Genomic DNA, 19,490 nt, shown 5'->3' with positions numbered 1-19,490 from the left:
ATGGTAAAGTTTTGACGCAAAAATGTTACAAAATGTTTAAATTTCTCAGTCGCAGTTGCAATGCTTTGATGCAGCGTATAATACATGTGCTCGACACAATGTTCCAGGTTGAATATAAATAACATAGTTGCAGGTTTTAGGTAAATACAAGCATCGCGCAACGATAATTTAACAATATTTTCATCGCGCAGTTTCACGAGTTGCACGGTAAGGTCATGAATCGGTAACGATGGTGCTTCGGTTGACTGGACGAATCGCTCGAAATCCGCACGTTTATCTAACAGAGCTCTCCACGTTTTATAAGGTAGAACGATCCGGTTGCCGCGTGTATCGCCGAGCGATATCTCCACGGAGCAGGAAACACATCCAACATTGATCGCTACATTAATCCATTTGTAGGAAGTTGATGTTAGCGCAAACCTTCTACCCAAAATACGCGGCGTATACCGCGATTCCAAAGACGTGCTGAAAAAAACGGAGAGATAAGTAAAACGTACAATAAATGTATAAAACGTAATTTAAATATAAAGATACTTACGATCTCTCGCACGCTTCAGTCTGGATTGGAACGTAATAGTTTGCCATTGTTTATACCGAGAGAGAGATGCGTTGTCTCAGAACCGTTCAAACGAGCGACTGATTCAAAACTGATTATAAATTGCGACGTTTGTAGGAGGATTAAAGCTTCTGCAATTGTAAAGGAGTGGGGGATACTTTTCCCCTCTATCAAACAATTTCATCATCATCGTTATCGCTCGAACGTGTCACGACACGTTTTCGCGGTCTGGCAACGTTGTACATGAAACGTGAAACATGACGTACATGAAACATGACGTACATGAAACGTGAAACATGACATACATGAAACGTGACGTACATGAAACATGACGTACATGAAACGTGAAACATGACGTATGTACATGAAACGTAAAACATGACGTACATGAAACATGACGTACATGAAACGTGAAACATGAAAAAACGTTAATCTAAACATGAAAAACGTTAAACTAAACGTGAGAAACATGAAAAAAACGTTGGAGAAACGTAGATGTAATGGAGGGGGAAAAAAAAATGTATCTCGTATATTACATATGTTTATTTTTGCAATTGTGTCCACCAATTGTAAAGTTTGAATACATTTTGTAAAGCACAATGTTTATTCGTACGGTGTTGCCCACATTGAAAAGTATTAGCATCATCTAGATTATTCAGATTATCCACGTCTTCGTAATCCACATCCAGGCTCTCGATGTATGCGTATTCTCGCCGATTGTCCAGAAGTAATTCTCCCAGCCATTCTCGTTTCTCATGTCCTTTGACGTATACAATCTCCTTGTCGTCAGGATTTTCAGCACCCAGTACTGCAGTTGTAATCACTTGTCTCGCTTTCCGGTACGGAACCACCCCGTCGGTGTCCCATCTTAGCCCATGATGCATGGCAGTGAGCCAGGAGGCGCAAGATCTTTCGGATTTCATCAGCCAATCCCATGGCTGGGGGCTGTCAAAGATATAATGCGCGAGAACGTTTCCCCCTCTAAGAGCAGCAAATTCTTTTACGACGAAACCTCTCAATCGTCCAAGGGGGAAACCTTGCAGATCCACGAACGTCGGCACGGACATGTCGCGGTCGAAACGAAGACTGTGGTCTACGTCGATGTATCGTATAATATATATATGCATGGAATTAAGTGATTTTGCGCACAATGTTTGTCAACGGGTTGTACTGAATCACGCGATCGTGTATTATCAAGCAATAGGCACTAGTATTTTCTGGTACGTTATCCTTTGTCTCAAATTCCAATCGCACGTCAACGGTTGCGCTCTTGATTGATTCAACTTGCCGACTACAATCTATTATTATGAAAGGACCGTGACGTATAAAATTTGTCACTGTGAGATTCGGCTCGAGATATTCGTATCCGAGATAAGTTTTGCAGAAACGTGCATACATGTCGTACAGAATAGCCCATCTATTTTTACTAATATCTAAATTCATATCTTCATAAGGATAACTATCAGAGTTCAAGTACAGTTTCACGTTGATTAAATTGCAATGGTCGAATCGGCTCGTCGAATCGGCTCGGACATGACGTTTTTTCGACCGGTTTGCAGAGCAAAGATGACATATCGCGGCTTCTCGAGTTGAGTAGCGGTCTTGATAGCCCACGAGTGCTTGGTCGTACGTTGCAAAAGCGGATACTCGTAAAGATCCCACGAGCGAAAAGCCATGCTGAGGTATCGTCCGCTCTCCAATGTGCGCAGCATCGAAAGTTTATTTATTTCATTCAGTATTACGTGCGGCATTCGCCACTGAATCTTAAACAATACTATCACAGGCTCTACCGCTGAATTGCCTTTTAGGCAATTGTTATCGTTGCGCGCTCGTATCAAGATCAATTCGTGACGAGCGTTGATCACTACTCGACGGTAATCCTCGCAGAATCCCAACAGCACGTAAAGCGGAATGCAAAAGTTGAAGTAGCCATCAGCGGTAGTCAACTGTTCTTCCCAGCCAGCATTTCGCAAAATCACGCTTTTGTCGGATGACAGCGTTACATAGTTTTTGAGTGAGCTAGTTATACCCACGTTTCTATTACGATCAATCTCTACACCGTCGAGTTCATATCTTATCTCATCAAACGTAAACGCAACACAATTATTTCCCAAAACCACGTCACCGCCGACCTCCTCAGGTTTCTTCTTTTTTGTCAGCCTCCCTTCGACATATAGAAAGCTCTCGTACGGCAATGTATACAAATCCTGTTGCTGTATGGGTATTCTTATCTCGTCGCTGTGCGTACGTTGTGTTTGCATACGGCGAATAAGCATGGGTCTCAATCTTGACAATTCGATCGTCAAAGATTGGCTCGTCTCCGATATTTAGAATATCAGTCATTTTTTTCTTTTTTTAATCAAGATTGTCGTACCGCAAATCCCAGTGATTGTAAAAATTTAACGTTTGATACACTGAGCTTCTTTCGCTTCTCAGTTGATCGAGTCGGATTATCAATCGATGATGATGATGATGATGATGATGTCACCGGTCTTGTAAAGAATGCGTTATCTCTCTTTGCTCGCTCAGCTCCACTCAACACAAGCATCTCATGTGTCGCGTTATCGTTTTCGAACGTGCAACCTGACGGTAATTTCCTCCCCTCGAAAATCCAGCAATCGTCCGTTTTGATCGACAATGCGTATGGTAAGATCCGTAACGCTTCGTATGATCACTGGCAAGTAAATGACTGTTGCAGGCCTTTCACTGAGCTTATATCCTGAAGGCACGCTCGGAGAAAATTCATGGATCGTATGCACACGCGCACCGTTATTGTATGCACCTGCGGTGATACTACATTCGACGCGGATAATATTTACGTTCATAATATTAATTGACATGTCCGATTCGTGCCATCTACGTGGATGCAGTATACGCTTCGAGAATCCCAGCAGCGATCCAATGCGGTTGGCTTTGTTAAAGTTTATTTTGTAAGCGCATTTAATTTCACATTTCATCGTGTTATGATTAGCTCGAATCACTATCGCTTCCTCACTGTCATCATTGATCACGCCGATATCGCCGCGGACAACTAGCGTGTCACCGGCATCTGGCGCGTTGCGTCGTGGACGTTTCTGCGAGATTGCGCGTTTCAAAAATTCGTTAATGGCCGGCAACTCGTATGATCCCTCGGGTATCGTAATCTCCACATCGTCTTTGCCGAAATAAAATTTATTATTTGAGGCATTTACGTTCGGTATCGTGTTATAAGTTTCAAAAAGCGTTAAACCGAGTTCGTATTCAGCATCGGTCAAATCTATCGCCGGAGAGTAATTTGCAGCGAGAACACTGCTCTTTCCGCTTAGCGTTAGCGTAAACGACATGATGGAAAAAGCGTTCGACGAATACTGAGACTCTTCGACACCTCATCGATCTTTTTAAAAGTCAACAGTTTGTAAAAATCTCAGGCACATTTGTCCGCAGAAATTTTGATTGTACGTCTGATAGGACGTTTAATTGTACTCTATCGTAACATTGCTTCCGAAATATCGCACCAACTCTCGAGGCGGTCGAAGATTGCCAAAGCTGTCGAAATACACAACGCGGTTGCCCCTCTTTGCGTAAGCCACTCAGTGCGTGCCAGGGCCCGTGGTATCGTCCAAATTAACGATATCGCTCTCGTTTCGACGTACGCCACTCGTCGGTAAAGCATTACGCATGTACACACCTCTAAAATACGGTATGCGCATACGTCTCGCCAGCTGGTTCAATTGCACGTCGGTGGTCACGCCCGCAGGCATTTTTATCGTCTTTTCGACGTTTTTTTTTTCTCTTAGTTGATACGCCCTGTCCGCGTTTATACGGCCCGAGATAAATTCCTCGTCCGTATTTATAAGGTGCCAAGTATAGACCGCGACCTTGTTCCATCGCGCGATTGTGACGTTGCAGTTCTTCAAGTTGACGTCGCGCATCTTTGCGGGCGCTTACCGCTTTCGCTACATTTGCAGCTCCACCGATCAAAGATCCTAGAACGCCCAACATTGGCAGAATCGGTAACATGCCGCCTCGTTTTGCCGACGGAAGTACTCGTTTTTTTTTTTCGTCGTCGTCATTTTCCTCTTTCTCGTCTTTGCCTTCATACCCATGCCGATCTTGGTCTTGGCCTTTATCGCTGCCCAGATGGCTGCAGCGGCGGCTCTCTCGCCCAAAGTCGAGTCTCTCGCGGTAATGCGTTTCCGTGCTGACGCTGCGAGTATATCGTCAGCAGCGTGTCTATCGACGAATTCGTTACTCTTAGAATACGCAATATCGTGTTCGCGGCACGCTGCGTCCAATGGATTTACGCCCGTGTCGCCTCTGGCTAATCGTTTCTTCAGCCGAGTGCCCGGACCGCAAAACTGGTAACCGGGGATATGAAACTCGAAAGGAAGCGCGTTTATCGCTCGATTCAGCAAACTTCCGGTTTTGTTCGACGCTGACATTCGCTGCAATCTTTTATCCTCGGTGCAGGGCCGTCGATGTGCGTACACTGCCAAGGTTGATTATAATGCTCATCGCAGCGACGATAAGTTTGAACTACTGGATCCACCTGTATATGTTTCGGAAGCCGTTCCCAAACGTGGTCGATGTAATTACCGTACACGCGTAACAGTACGACTTTAGGTACATATTGCAACTGCTCAGCGCTTAGGTCCAGAATATCGCTGGGATGTGACAGCGCGAGAAACATTTTTGATACTGAGCTACTCAAGATTTCACACATCTATAAATAGGCCTTCGACGCGTCACGCGAGTTTAGTGTGAAACATGAAATTCGTGCGGCAGTCGCTGACGATACGCGTCACAAACTGCGACGAGAAATTGCGAATGATGGGGGACAACGCGCAGGTGCGGAAACACGATGAAATGCTGCCGAGTACCATCCGCGCAATAATTGCGGGACCATCTTCGTGCGGCAAAACTAATGTTCTGATAAGCCTGCTCGAGAGTCCGCATGGTGTACGTTTCGAGAATGTTTATATTTATTCCAAGTCGCTGCAGCAGCCTAAATATCAATATCTCGAAAATCTGTTGAAATCGATCGATGAAATCGGCTATTTTACGTTCTCCAATAATAGCGACGTTATTCCACCGAGCGAGGCGCTTCCGAATTCAATCTTCGTCTTCGACGACGTTGCGTGCGATGAGCAGGATGCGGTGAGAGAATACTTTTCAATGGGCCGCCATTCGAATGTCGACTGCTTTTATCTTTGTCAAACGTACGCGAGGATACCTAAACATCTGATACGCGATAACGCCAATCTCCTAATTCTGTTTAAACAGGATGGTATCAACCTTAAACACGTTTACAACGATCACGTAAACACCGACATGTCGTACGACAAATTTTGTGCTTTGTGCCGTGCTTGTTGGCAACAAAAGTATGGATTTCTAATGATAGACAAGGACAGCGCGCTTAGTAATGGACGATACAGAAAAGAATTTAACGAGTTCGCGGTACCGCAAAACGATTAGTCATTATCGATACGTCAACGTTGAACGTTAACATGGCGGAAAATAACAAAGATATACGCAAGCGTGAGCAACTCGCGAGGGAGATTGAAAAAACGAGCGATGCGATCCGCAAGAAACATCGCGCTTTAAAAACCGGCAGGATCGAGGAGGAAATTGCAATGGAGAGACGTTTCAAGCCCATCGTCGCACCTCTGAAATTGTCGAGGAATCTCAGCCGATTAAAAGAAAAGAAGAAATCAAGGAAGAAAGAATAATTAAGAAAAGACCGAGCGACGACGATGACGACGATGGTGCATCTTACGAATTGTCGAAAGCAACATCGAGCAAAAAGCAACGTTTTGAACAAGCGTACGATGCAATGGATTCACCAGCGATAACGTCAATACCGCGTACGATGATTGGTCCTGCAACATTAACTAACAAGGCTATCGAGAACGTTTTCGAAACCACAGACGATTCGTTTGGAACGTCTGTTCAACATCAGATGCAAACGTTGGAAGGTCGAAAAACGTTGTCTGAGCATTTTGGCCCGCTCGGTCAAAAGTACATTGGAGATTTCTTCAGCGGTGGTGGAAAAGAGAAAATTATAGACATCGTGTATGGTGTTCGTCTCGACAAGGATGGAATGATGCTTGGTAATAAAAAGTTTGACGTGGACATCAATGATAACATAATTATCGATGGCGTGCGATACGCTGGCACACCCGGTCTTTACGAGTTGATTTTTAAGAGACTCCCCGATGATTTTCTCTATAAGGAGGACGATTTGCAAAAGTACAAGAGCATATTATTGACTACAAACGTACATAGACGTAATTACACCGCGGAGAGTCGACTACGAGGCAACAAAGGATACAAGTATAGATACGTGATCGCACTATTGATGTCAATCGAATCTACACCAAAGAGAACGAATAAATCCGGAAAGGGATTACCTCGCGCTATGATACTAAACGACAACGCGATTGATTACGTGCACTGGGACGATCCCAACGAATTAGTAGATCGTCTACGATTGCTAGACGCTTCACATCGATCGGGCAACGACGCTCACGGCAACGAGATGTTGTCCATCGTGGAAGAACTTCGTGAAGCTGGCATAATTATAAATTAAATCGTATACCCACGAAACGAGTCAGACGAGAGGTTGATTTTGTTTGAGAAGGACGTGCGATAGACGAGCAGCAATGAACGTCGAAAAGACGGTTACGAACGTTTAACGAATGACTTTGAACGATTCTTAAATAAAAATCGGACGTTTCAAGAACGGTTGTCAGACAATTATCGATCGGCTCAGGATCGCTATGAAAAGACACAAGAACGAGTGAAGGATGGTTATCGAATGGCCGTAGATCGAGTCAAGAATGAATATGAAAAATTATCTAATCGACAGAAACCGGAAGACAAAGAAAAGTTATTAAAGGAAGACAGAAAATACTGATAAATGGAGAAAAAACTTTTTTTTTTTAACAAAAGTAGAGGAACTTTGCAATGTCGAAATTATAAATTACATCGTGTAACCGCTAAACGAGTCAGTCGTAATGCAATTCGTTTACGCGCCGAAATATGAGTTCATCGAAGAAAACAATAAGCTCCGAGAGGCAACGAATCGTCGACGAATTACACGCGTCAGATAGACGCAATTTTCCTAGAAGACGTGTTATAATCAAAGGATTCAACGATCTTTGGCAAGCTGATATCGACAAGATGCGTCCCTATTCAAAGTACAATAGAGGTCATAATTACATACTTACCGTTATCTATGCGTTGAGTAAATACGCCTGGGCAGTGCCACTAAAGAGCAAGGCCGGGCGCGAGACGGCTGACGCAATCGCCAAGATAATTCGAGAGAGCGGAAGATGCCCGAAAAATTTACAAACGGATATGGGAAAGGAATTTTATAACGCCGATGTGCAAAAAGTCTTGAAAAAGCATGACATTAATCATTATTCTACATATTCGGTTTTAAAAGCATCGATAATAGAGAGATGGAATCGCACACTTAAGAACGATATGTGGCGTATGTTTACACTTAACGGGTCGCACAAGTGGGTCAACGAGCTGCCGCGTCTGGTGTCTGGTGTCGGATTACAACAACCGCAGGCATCGTACTATCGGCATGCGACCAGTCGACGTTAATTCGGAAGTTGCTGAAAAACTCATGGGCACTGTATACTCTCACATAAAAATCATGGGACCCGCGAAATTCAAAGTAAACAATTCGGTGCGCGTGAGCAAGCACAAAACGACATTCTCTAAGGGGTACACCCCCAATTGGACCACCGAGGTGTTTAAGATCGTTAAAGTACAGCACACTAATCCCGTAACTTATCTCCTGGAAGATTATCGCGGTAAACAAATAGCGGGTGCCTTCTATGAGTACGAGTTGCATCGCACGACTCATCCAAATGTATACCTGGTAGAGAAGATAATAAAGAAGAAAGGAAACAAGGTTTACGTCAAGTGGCTGGGATTCGATGATTCGCACAACTCATGGATAAATAAAAAAAATGTTATTTGATTTATTTCAATTAAATATGTATATATTTTATATCATATTAGCGTTTACAAAATATATAAAATGAATACAAACAATTTTTTAGGTCTTTATTCTTCTTCTATCCTTATTAATACAAAATGTCATATAAAAATTTTTATTAAAAAAAACGTATATCTAAAATTTGAAAAAATATCAAAATATCTTATTCATAAAACGTCAAATATATATTAAGCGTGTAACATATGAAACAATACATAAGATGTATAAAATGAAGCATACAGAATATAAAACAAAGTATAAAGTATGAATAACGTACTTATATAAAATATTACTAGCATATTAAACGTGTAAGAAATATAAAAAAAATGTAATACAATAAAAGATTAAAATGCATAATATTTGTAAAAATGTGAGAACATCTTATGATTATAATTGTATCTGCCAATGTCCCCATGGTAATGTATTTGTTAATGATGATGGAACAAGGTATCTTTTATCATCATATGGCGAGAGCGCCACTTTGGATTCTGAAACCGTAAACACTTGATGCAGCTTCGAACGTATACACGATTGGCTACGAGTTATTTCTATTTCATCGTTCAAACATCGCATATAATCTTCAAAAGTAATAGTTCGCGCTACTACATTGTTTTTCACACCTTTCGTTTTTTTGGTATCCTTTTTACCATCTACTTTGATCGCGTACATCTTTGCTCTAAGCCCTACAAATTCGGTCGTGATCGCACCGTTGTTTTCATCTTTTATTAGACCGAGGACTTTTTTATTCGCGAGAGGCATACCGTACGGGTTGTCGCTGCGGGATAATCGCTTGTATCATATCTCGCTATATCACGTTTCATCGTTGAATAAATATTATCGCACTCGAGGAAATAAACAAGACTATCAGTATCTGAATATAACAATTTGCACTTGTCTTTATATAGCGGAAACATATATTCGTGATGAAATTCGTACAAGCAGATTTTTGATATGTCAAGTATGCACATACCCACATAAATCGGCTTGTTAAACTTCACCTCGAGTTTGCGCAGTTCGACGGCAACTAAATTTTCCGCAAAGACGCTGCAGCTGTGAAAATTTGGTTTAGCGATCATTGCCTCTGCACCGTAACGTCCTTCCCATTTTGTCAATAATTTTACGTCTACGTGATTACGTACGTTTTCCATAGTTTTTCCAAACACGGCGTTGTTCATCAATTTGTACAAATTCTTTTCGAAATCATTTTTTGCGCTCATTCTAAATTTTGTGTTCAATTCTATATAATCGCGAAGCCATGGAGATTGAGCAAACTGTAATACGCGATGAATTTTTGTTACGCGAAGCCATTGCATTGTTGCAAATAACGGTAATGTATCACATACCGCTTTTTATCGTACAACGTTGCGAGAAGTTTTTTCTGCCGTGATCCTGGCGGTTTATCGTGTGTAGGGCAGAAAGGTAAGTCAGTGTGTCGATCGTGCAGACATTGTGGATATGTGAGATCGACTTCTAGCACATACCCAGTGGGCGAATCCGAAGCGATCGCGTTCACGTCAAAATTGTCAACGTTTTCGATCCATTGAAACTCACCGTATGGTAATGGTTGACACATCGCAAAACCATACATATTGTTTATATCAAAATACATTAGATAAGACAATGGTTTCAATGGATCGTAAGAACGCATGTACTTATTATTGGCTTTAGCATATCTACCGGAGCATTGACTCAAACCACCGCGTATACCGCGTTCTATAAATAAGATCATGTCTATATCGGTGAGCAACTCAAATCTTACGCGTGTTAGTTTCAACATTGCATCCCAAGTGTAGCCTGGCAATGTGTAATAATGCGCGGGATCAAGACCATAACTATTAATGCTACTTTCGCGGAAGTTTTGAAAAATATCAGCCAATAATAAGACATCGGTCTTGAGATATAGATCGCTGTATTCACCCAGGGTTTTGATTGAGAACCGCTGCCAAACTTTCTGAACATGAGCATAATCTGTCTGTGATACCGTCTGCTTGGTAAGAGAACTATAAAATGATTCACGCGGTGGCAGTTGCGTTTCATACAGTTTGTCAACATTATCCACGTATTCATATGGAAAGACACCTTTGCGTGTCAACAATTCAAAGTCTTCGTTTGATAACGAGGAAAATTCCGAATGAGAAATTTTTAATTTATCAAGATTTAAAAACGATGCCAATTTGTCAAGACTTGAACTTAAAAACTTGTACGAATCGATGAACCGTAGCCGTATACAATTTCGTGCATTTTTGAAAATGATGTCTTTATCACAAGTATTTTCAACATATTTGGTAAAAGATATATATTTTTCTTTATTTATCGGTAGTAAATCGATTTTGCCTTCAAACGTGGTGGCAATTTCTTTTATGATGAAATGTGCATCGTAACCAGATAAATTATGAAATACGATTGGAATAACGTATGAATTTTTGTAATTTAAATTACAATCTGAATGAGCTGAACCACGGTAAGACCCTGTCAAATGGCAATGATCGCGCACACGTATACTATTCGGTGAAAACGGTTTTTCACAGATATGACAATTCCTCGCGTTACTGTATGCCTCTTGCTGCTCTTTAGTTAATGATTCCATAGGAACATTGGCGGATATTCTAGCTTTCACGCTATGCGCCAGGTTTTCGAGTTCTTTCGCGAACTACACGACGCAATCGTTATCGCGATGAAAGTGATACTCTGACAACGCGTCGTCGTATGAGCACTTAATATAATATGCTATACTAAATACCTCGTGATGATGATACGGGAAATTTGAAGTGTTCTCTGTTTCCGGGTCAATCTTCCGCAGTATACACTCCAAATCTAAATAAACAACAAAGGGTACACGCTCCTTGTTATTGTAATTATCGAATTCAAGCCACTTGTTATCTTCGCTCGGTAGTAGAACGGCGCAGTCGTTTAATTGCTGACAATCCACTTTGTGTGACTGCAACTTTTCTTCTGAGCTGAAGTAATGCAGATAACTATAAAAAATAGAAGACGATTTTTAAAATTAAAACAATTTTTATAAGTGAGAAATATTTTTTTAACAGATTTTATTATTACACTTACCGATCACAGATGAATTTCTTGTGTTCGTTTTTGCTCAGCTGTAAACTGACCAGTCGTGACAGGTTCTTAATCCACGCAAAGTGGCCGAGGCTGTTATCACGTTCATCTTCCAGGTACAGTAGATTGGCATGCTTCTCCTTCTTATCCTTGGTGAGTCTTATCGGGAATACGCCTAGTTTCTTTTCTTTTTTGTCGAATTCGGTATCGTACACATTTACCGACACGTCGTTCAAACGTTCAAATTTTCCAATGTCTTTCACTTTCATTGGAAATTGTATATCGTCAAACTTCAAAACAGTCGAATAATGCGGATATGACGACTCCCGGTCTGCGTTTCTTTCGGCAGGGTACAGAGCGGCCACTACCGACCACGCGAAACACGCATTGTCTTTCGATTGCACATTAATCACGGCACGTTTATTCTTTATTTCCCGCGGCAATTCGATGCAACATCCCGCGTGCATGGGATTATGTTTATTAATGTTTACCGTTAAATTCAGTATTCGCGTAAGAGCCCAACCGCTATCGCGTTCTTGGAACTCGTCGAGCATCGCCAACGTGACATCGATGACACTCTGCTGATACCACTCACGCAAATTTGATGATCGATAAAGTTCATTGTTCTTCGTAGCGATATTTTTAATATTACGTTCATCATGATTATTAACCTATTCACCATTAAATACGGTGTTTACCTTTACACTATCATGTTTCGCGATAGCGTCTTGCACTCGCTCAATCACCAAATCACTGGCGTCCTCCAAAAAATGTCGCGGTTCGATATAATCAATGTTAATAACAGCGCCAGTCACAATGCGATTCTTGAACGCGGTCTCGATCTCGCGCCATACGAGCGATTGCTTATCATCAGCGCCAGTGCTTGCATAATTGCCACCAACGTGCATGAAACGTCTTTCTAATTGCGCTTTTTCACCTTTGAGTCGCGCGATTCTTGACACAAGTGATTGTCTTTTTCCCACGGCGAGTCGAGGACGTTTGGCACTACAATGTTCTTCGAGCTGCGCGAGGTACTCGTCGCATCGTTGCAACCACTCGAAACATTCAGCTAAATTTGCAATCTGCGAGCATTGCTCGAGCAGTTCGCGTTCCACTCGCTCACTATTTTCCATTTTTTCAGTTTTTTAGTACGTATCACACGCTTTCTCGGAGCACTTGCACGTATTTTGTTTACATGATTTGCAAATTCGCTGTACGCTTAGAACGTTACAGTGTCCGTTTATATATTTTAATTCACAAAAATCAGGAGGTATAGCGTATCTCCACCAAGGATCATCCTGCTCTCTATTTCTCTTTTCAACCCACCGATTAAATAAATTAATCACTGCAGGTTCGCGCTTATTGTCGCAGTTCTGTGGTGGTGGTGTATACACGTTTATTGCAAGAAATTTGATGCATTGTCCATGACCAGCTGGAATCGTAATCTGCAGAATGATATCGTATTTAGATATTCTGGTAAATTTTTTTTGCCCACTGGTATTTGTTTAATTGCTTTTCTTCACAATTATCAAACGCGCACAGATGGTCCAGTATGAGCAAATACAATTTTCTTTTCCTGTAGTCTGACAATCTACAAACACGTTCTGAGTTTATAATGACACCTTGTTTCACGGCACGTTCACAAGTCCCGCGTATTCCTAATTCTCGATCGCGAAGGAATTTTATCGACGATACTTGTCGTCGTGGAACATCGGTTTCTTCTTCTTCTTCTTCCGGCATAAACACATTATCGAGAACGTACACGATTTCTTCTAGATCAAAATCTATAAATAGATTTATGTCTATATCAAACACTGCGTCGTCAAACTCCATTTTTGACTGCGTTTAATGTGAACTTCAATATGATCAACCATTTTTTAGAGAGTAACTATTACGACTGATTCGGTGTCCACATCGAGACTGACCGTATAATACATTCGCCAAACTTATAACCGAAACATGAGTTTTGTTTAATCGATCGAAATATTAACGCTTTCCTCTTGCATCATCTAAATATTGTTTCAACGTGTAGCAGCCGGATTATCGGCGCGTATCTTTACTAAGAAAGATACCTTGCACGATTAGACATGACACTGGGTGACAACCGCACACGAAAAAGAGCTCACGTAGACAAATCTAAATATTGTTTCAACGTGCAGCAGCCAAATTATCGGCGCTTATCTTTACTAAGAAAGATACCTTGCACGATTAGACATGCCACTGGGTGGCAACCGCACACGAAAAAGAGCTCATGTAAACAAATCTAAATATTATTTACACGTGTCATTAGAAGCCGGATTATCAGTGCTTCTCTTTACTAAGAAAGATACCTTGCACGATTAGACATGCCACTGGGCGACAACCGCGCATGAAAGAGAGCTCACGTAAACAAATCTAAATAATATTTCAACGCGTTATTAGCACAGCTGAAAGAGCTGTTCAGCGCTTTTCTCTCTCTCTCTTGCATCCACCTTGACCAAAAAATTATTAGAGGATAGTGAGCGTTGGGGGGCGGCGGCGGCGGCGGATCGCCCCAGCGGACCCCGCGTTAGACAGCGCGCATCCCCTCCACGCACGCGGCGGCGGCGGCGGCGGGCCCCGCGGAAATAGCCGCGCACACCCCACAAAATATTCGCCATCGTATAGCTTATCCCCCTCGTGATGACAGACATTTCCGATTTCAAAGTACAGTCATACACACCTCCTCGCGGTGTGATTTATTATGTTTATGTAAACAGAGTGACAGGTACATGGTCCATGTTTACATTAAATGGTCAGTAGTTGCCTCCACGCGACACATTTCAAAGGTGTCGGTCAAGAACATGGTCCTCGAATCGTTATCTCTGTTTATATAAACATTGATTACGCAGAACCATTTCTGATTTCAAAGTACTGTCATACCCACCTCCTCGCGGTGTGATTTATTATGTTTATGTAAACAGAGTGACAAGTACATGGTCCATGTTTACATTAAATGGCCAGTTGCCTCCACGTGACACATTTCAAAGGTGTCAAATTTATTTAAACATCGGCCAAGAACATGGTCCTCGAATCGTTATCTCTGTTTATATAAACATTGATTACGCAGAACTACCGGTTAGGTTTACACGTGTGACCCCGTTTTAAGCCCCCCTCCCCCTCCTCCACCCGGTTTGATCCACCCGCGAGACCTTATCGCCGGTTAGGTCCCCCCGCGCGACCCGAAATATTCCCCCCCTTCCCCGCACCCCCCTGAGATCCCCGAGTTAGAACCGGCTTATACATTCTACTCTCGATCTGCTCTATTTTAACCGGAGTAAATGTGTGTGTTAACTTGGCACGCATATTTTTCCATTTTTGTCCAGACAGCAGAAACAAATGGCCAGTTAATGGATCAATTTTTTCGTTGCAGTAGAATCCACGATCGTGAAACTTGTGAAATTTTGTTATCAACGCGGTCCGAATAAGGTTAAGATCGGCGATCACCAAATTTGGTTTGAAAAACGTATATATACCAAAAGCACCATAATGTTTATATTTCATGTAGATATCTTAAAAAAATATACCTGTTAACAAATTTTCCATTTAATAATTTTGTTTTGTTTCAAGATCATTATATTTAAAGAGATTTTAGTCTCACGTTCAGAATTTCTAAAAACTTTTTAAAGTTTAGATACTTTTAATTAGCTGCGTTTTTTTATGGACACAAAACAAATTATGGTAACGTCATTCGGATCAATGACGTAATTTGGTACAATTAACTTAACACGTTGAGGTCGTTAGGGATCCAAAAGACCTCACGCTAACTTTAAGAGTTCACAGACCATTTAAAGTCAAACAACCTTCTATAAAACTAATTTTTATCTGAAAATATACTTTCTTGAGAATAAACCTCTAAATTTTTGTTGAATTATCTCAAAAATTAAAAATTTTATAAATGTTTTTGTAAAAAAAAGTCAAATTTTGCAGTTTTCTTTTATTTAAATTTTTTTATTATGTTAAATTTATTTGAAAGTACACTATCTTGAAAATACATCCTAAAATTTTTGTTGAATTATTTCAAAAATAAAAAATTTTAAGAATATTTTTGTAAAAAAGTCAAATTTTGCAGTTTTTTTATTTGAATTTTTTCATTATGTTAAAATATAATTGAGGCTGTTCTATAATAAGTTGCAAACGCTCCGTCGCCAGTTGCAAAGAAAGGCAACTAGCGTTATTTCCGGTGGCAACGGACTGTCGCGGTTACGAGAGTTTTTTAACTTTGGCGACAGCAACTGGCGATCGCATCACCAGAGTATAAGAAAGAACAGTAGGTCGACTCCGTCACAAAGCACGGCAAAAGTTGTCCTTCGCGCATGACCAAATCGCACAACCAGCAATATGGCGGTTAAATTCTGATTGAACGATTCCGGAGGATCCCAATTGTCTACAAATCGATTGCCTACAGCGTCGATTGCCAACATCCCAATTGTCTACAAGACAAACTACACACAAGTAATACTGCCTACAGATTAATTGCCTACAGTCTCAATTGCGCACAAGTAAAAAATTGAAGGACAAATGTACGATTGCACACATGTAATATTGCCTACAAGGCGAACTGCACACAAGTAATACTGCCTACAGATCGATTGCCTACAGTCTCAATCGCGCACAAGTAAAAAATTAAAGGACAAATAACTCAAACATGCGACCATCTAAAGTCTAAACGCAATCTGTGATTGGTTAGCTTTAAACTCTTATATCTAGTGATATATGCAAAAGAGATCACTTTTACGCGCTGATGACAAGCGCGTAAAGCACACGAAGAAAGAAATCCTATATTTTAAAAACTATTATTTAAAATAAAGATTTACAAATAATTATTTTACTTCATTTTTCAAGAACTTCTTGCTATAATATTTTGATTACATTGGTTATTTATAGAAAATAATCAATGTATACAAAAAAATAACATTTTATTTTAATGTACTTTGCTATAAAATACTTGCTTCTGACGTTAATTTTTCATTTTTTATTTGTACGCAATAAAGCTTGTATAGATCTGTAGACAGTATTAGTTGTGTGTAGTTCGCCTTGTAGGCAATATTACATGTGTGCATTGTACATTTGTTCTTTAATTTTTTACTTGTGCGCAATTGAGGCTGTAGGCAATCGATCTGTAGGCAGTATTACTTGTGTGTAGTTTGTCTTGTAGGCAATTAGGATGTTGGCAATCGACGCTGTAGGCAATCGATTTATAGGCAATTGAAACCCTCTCGAACGATTCCAGCAATATAGCGTCATTAATTCGACTCAGGTTAAGTTAAACCACTGCGCTCGCAAACGCTATTGGATCCACGCACAACCAGCAACATGGCGATCTTGTAGTCATCAGATAAAAAGTGCCAACACCAAGTCGACCTACTGTTCTTTCTTATATTGTGCTGACGAGCTGATTCGCGCGCGGAAAGTTGATAAATTACATACTTACATGCAAGAATTTTATTAATAATTATCAGACGCCCTGTATATATAGTTCTACTAATCGTATTATTTAATAAGTTTGACAATATTTTTATATTTACATTAATTATAGTATCATAATTTTTATAACTCATAAAAGACGGTTGAGCTGCTATTTGTTCATATTTTTACAATTGTAACAACTATTTTTTTCTTTGAGTATAGATGTTAAAGATACTCACCTACTGGTATTTTTCTAGCAACGATTGCTGCCATATTTCCAATTGGCACAACAGGTTCCGGGAAAAAAACACCTAAGTTATGCCAGAAGTTGAATGCCACGTATTTAAAATAAACCCAAGTAGAACAACAAGTCAAAATGACATCAAAGTGATTCACAATTGTGTCAAAATGACATCAAAATGAATCGTAATTGATTGAAAAGTGAATTTTAATGATTATTTTGCAGTCACTTTGACATTATTTTGACGTCTTGATGACTCCCTGTTCTGCTTGGGAATATACACACAGGTCAAGACGCCGATGAAAATTTTAATTCATGCTATAAATACCATTATGAATCTGAAATAGAATGATACATTTAGAGAATGAAAGAAACAATTTAAGTGCATCAAATGAGCAAAAGTTTTGGAACAGCCGATTAGATAATAAGTTTAAAAATTAATTTCTGCACTTTAAAAACTGTAGGGGAAGGTCGGATAGTATCGGACACATAAGTTTTTTCAGAAATAATTTTTTTTTAAATAAATTTGAACATATTATATGCCATACCAAACTTTATTCTTATACCAAAACACCTCTTGAAACCCATTTTCCTAAAATAAAAACATTAATTGTTTTTTTATACTTTTTATAGGCGTTACATTTTTATCATGCTTGTTTGTAAAGGATTGTATCGGACATGATATAATATGTGAAAAAAGAGTCATTTTTGGTGTGATAAACAATTTCTTATTATTATTATTAGGTGGGGGGGAGTGAGGATAAAGGGAAGGAAAATACTCGTTAGCGTATGCAAATGATGTTGCAGTGGTTGCAGAGGAGGAGACAGGAATGAAAGGGATGATTAAGGCACTGGAAAGTTATATAGAATGAAAAAGATTAAAGGTCAATGTGGAGAAGACGAAAATAATGAGGTGTAAAAGGAGGGCGGGAGACAGAAAAAGATAGTGTGGAAATGGAAAGGAAAAGAAATAGAAGAGGTGAGAAAATACAAATATCTAGGGTATGTAATGATGGCAAATGGAGGTCAGAAAAAACATATAGAGGAGAGAGTTAACAAGGGAGCGGTGGTGATGAGAGAAGTGTGGGGGATAGGAAAGAGGAAGTTTGAAAAGGATTGGTCGAGAAGGATATGGTTGTTTGATAGATTGGTTTGGATGGTAATGAGATATGGAGTGAAGATATGGGGCTGGAAAGAAAGAGAGAAGGTAGAGAGGATACAGGACAGGTTCTTGAAGTGGATTTTGAGGGTTGGGAGGTACACGCCGGGGTACATGATGAGGGAGGAAATGCAGAGGGAAAAGTTGAGGGGGAGGGCAGCGTTGAGAGCATGGAGTTATGAAAAGAAACTGAGAAAGGGAGGAGGAGGAGAGCTGGCGAGGTTGTGTTTGAAATGAGAGACAGGGCAAAGGTAGGAAAAGTGATGGGTAAATGGGAAGAGGGAAGGAGAGATTTTTATGAGGAGAAGAGCTGGAGCCTAATTGAGATAGAAAAGTTGAGAGAGGGGAAAGAGCTGAGGGGGGAAGAAGTAGTGGCTAGAGAGAGTAGGTGACAGGAAGAGGAAAGATGGGAGAAAATTAGAAGCTCTAGATTTAACATATGGTCTGGTAGGATGAAAGGTAAGGGGTTGCCAGAGTACCTAAAGAAGGGATGGAAGGAGCAAAGATGGCAGAAAGTGGCGAAGTATAGGCTGGGAGACGGGATGATGGGGAGTAGATATTGGGAAGGGGATGAAAAAAGGAAGTGTAGGATATGTGGAGGAGGAATGGAAACTTGGGAGCACGTATAGGAGGAATGCACGAATTGGGAAGTTGAAAAGGGATGACAGGAGATGGTGGATGAGGTCTTGGGAGAGGACGGGGTGGGAGAGATTTGGATGAGGAGATTAGAGGAGATGAAGGAGGGAGGAGGGTAGTTGGGTGTGAATGAGAGTGTGAAAGGATGAGAGGAAAATGCGGCGGAAACGAAGGTCCAGAGAATGAGTGTGAAGGTATGGATGGATGAGTGATCTCTCTCTCTCTCTTTCTCTCTCTCTCTCTCTCTCTCTCTCTCTCTCTCTCTCGTGCGTTGTGAAGAATGCGAGGAATAAAATGTTGAAACTTTGTAAACGAAGCGGAGGTCCGCAGTGTACTCCGCAAGGAATAAAGTACCTTATATACAGGGTGTCAGGTAACTGTGGTTTCATGGATTGATAGATCAAGTAAAACTGAGCAG

The 19,490-nt window shown here is 40.7% G+C and overlaps 1 protein-coding gene across 1 annotated transcript in view; it reads right to left on the bottom strand.

Annotated features, from left to right (window-relative positions):
- Nucleotides 1-19,246, bottom strand: part of LOC113003396 (probable cytochrome P450 6a14) — a 33,424-nt gene extending 14,178 nt beyond the window's left edge. The window contains exon 1 of the mRNA XM_039453714.1: nt 17,276-19,246. Within this exon, the coding sequence (XP_039309648.1) occupies nt 17,276-17,309 (34 nt within the window). The 5' untranslated portion in view covers nt 17,310-19,246. The remainder of the gene's footprint in view (nt 1-17,275) is intronic.
- Nucleotides 19,247-19,490: the final 244 nt, after the last annotated feature.

Source organism: Solenopsis invicta, chromosome 1 (assembly GCF_016802725.1).
Source record: "Solenopsis invicta isolate M01_SB chromosome 1, UNIL_Sinv_3.0, whole genome shotgun sequence".
In the NCBI taxonomy this organism is placed as follows: domain Eukaryota; kingdom Metazoa; phylum Arthropoda; class Insecta; order Hymenoptera; family Formicidae; genus Solenopsis; species Solenopsis invicta.
This window is presented reverse-complemented; position numbering and strand designations above follow the sequence as displayed.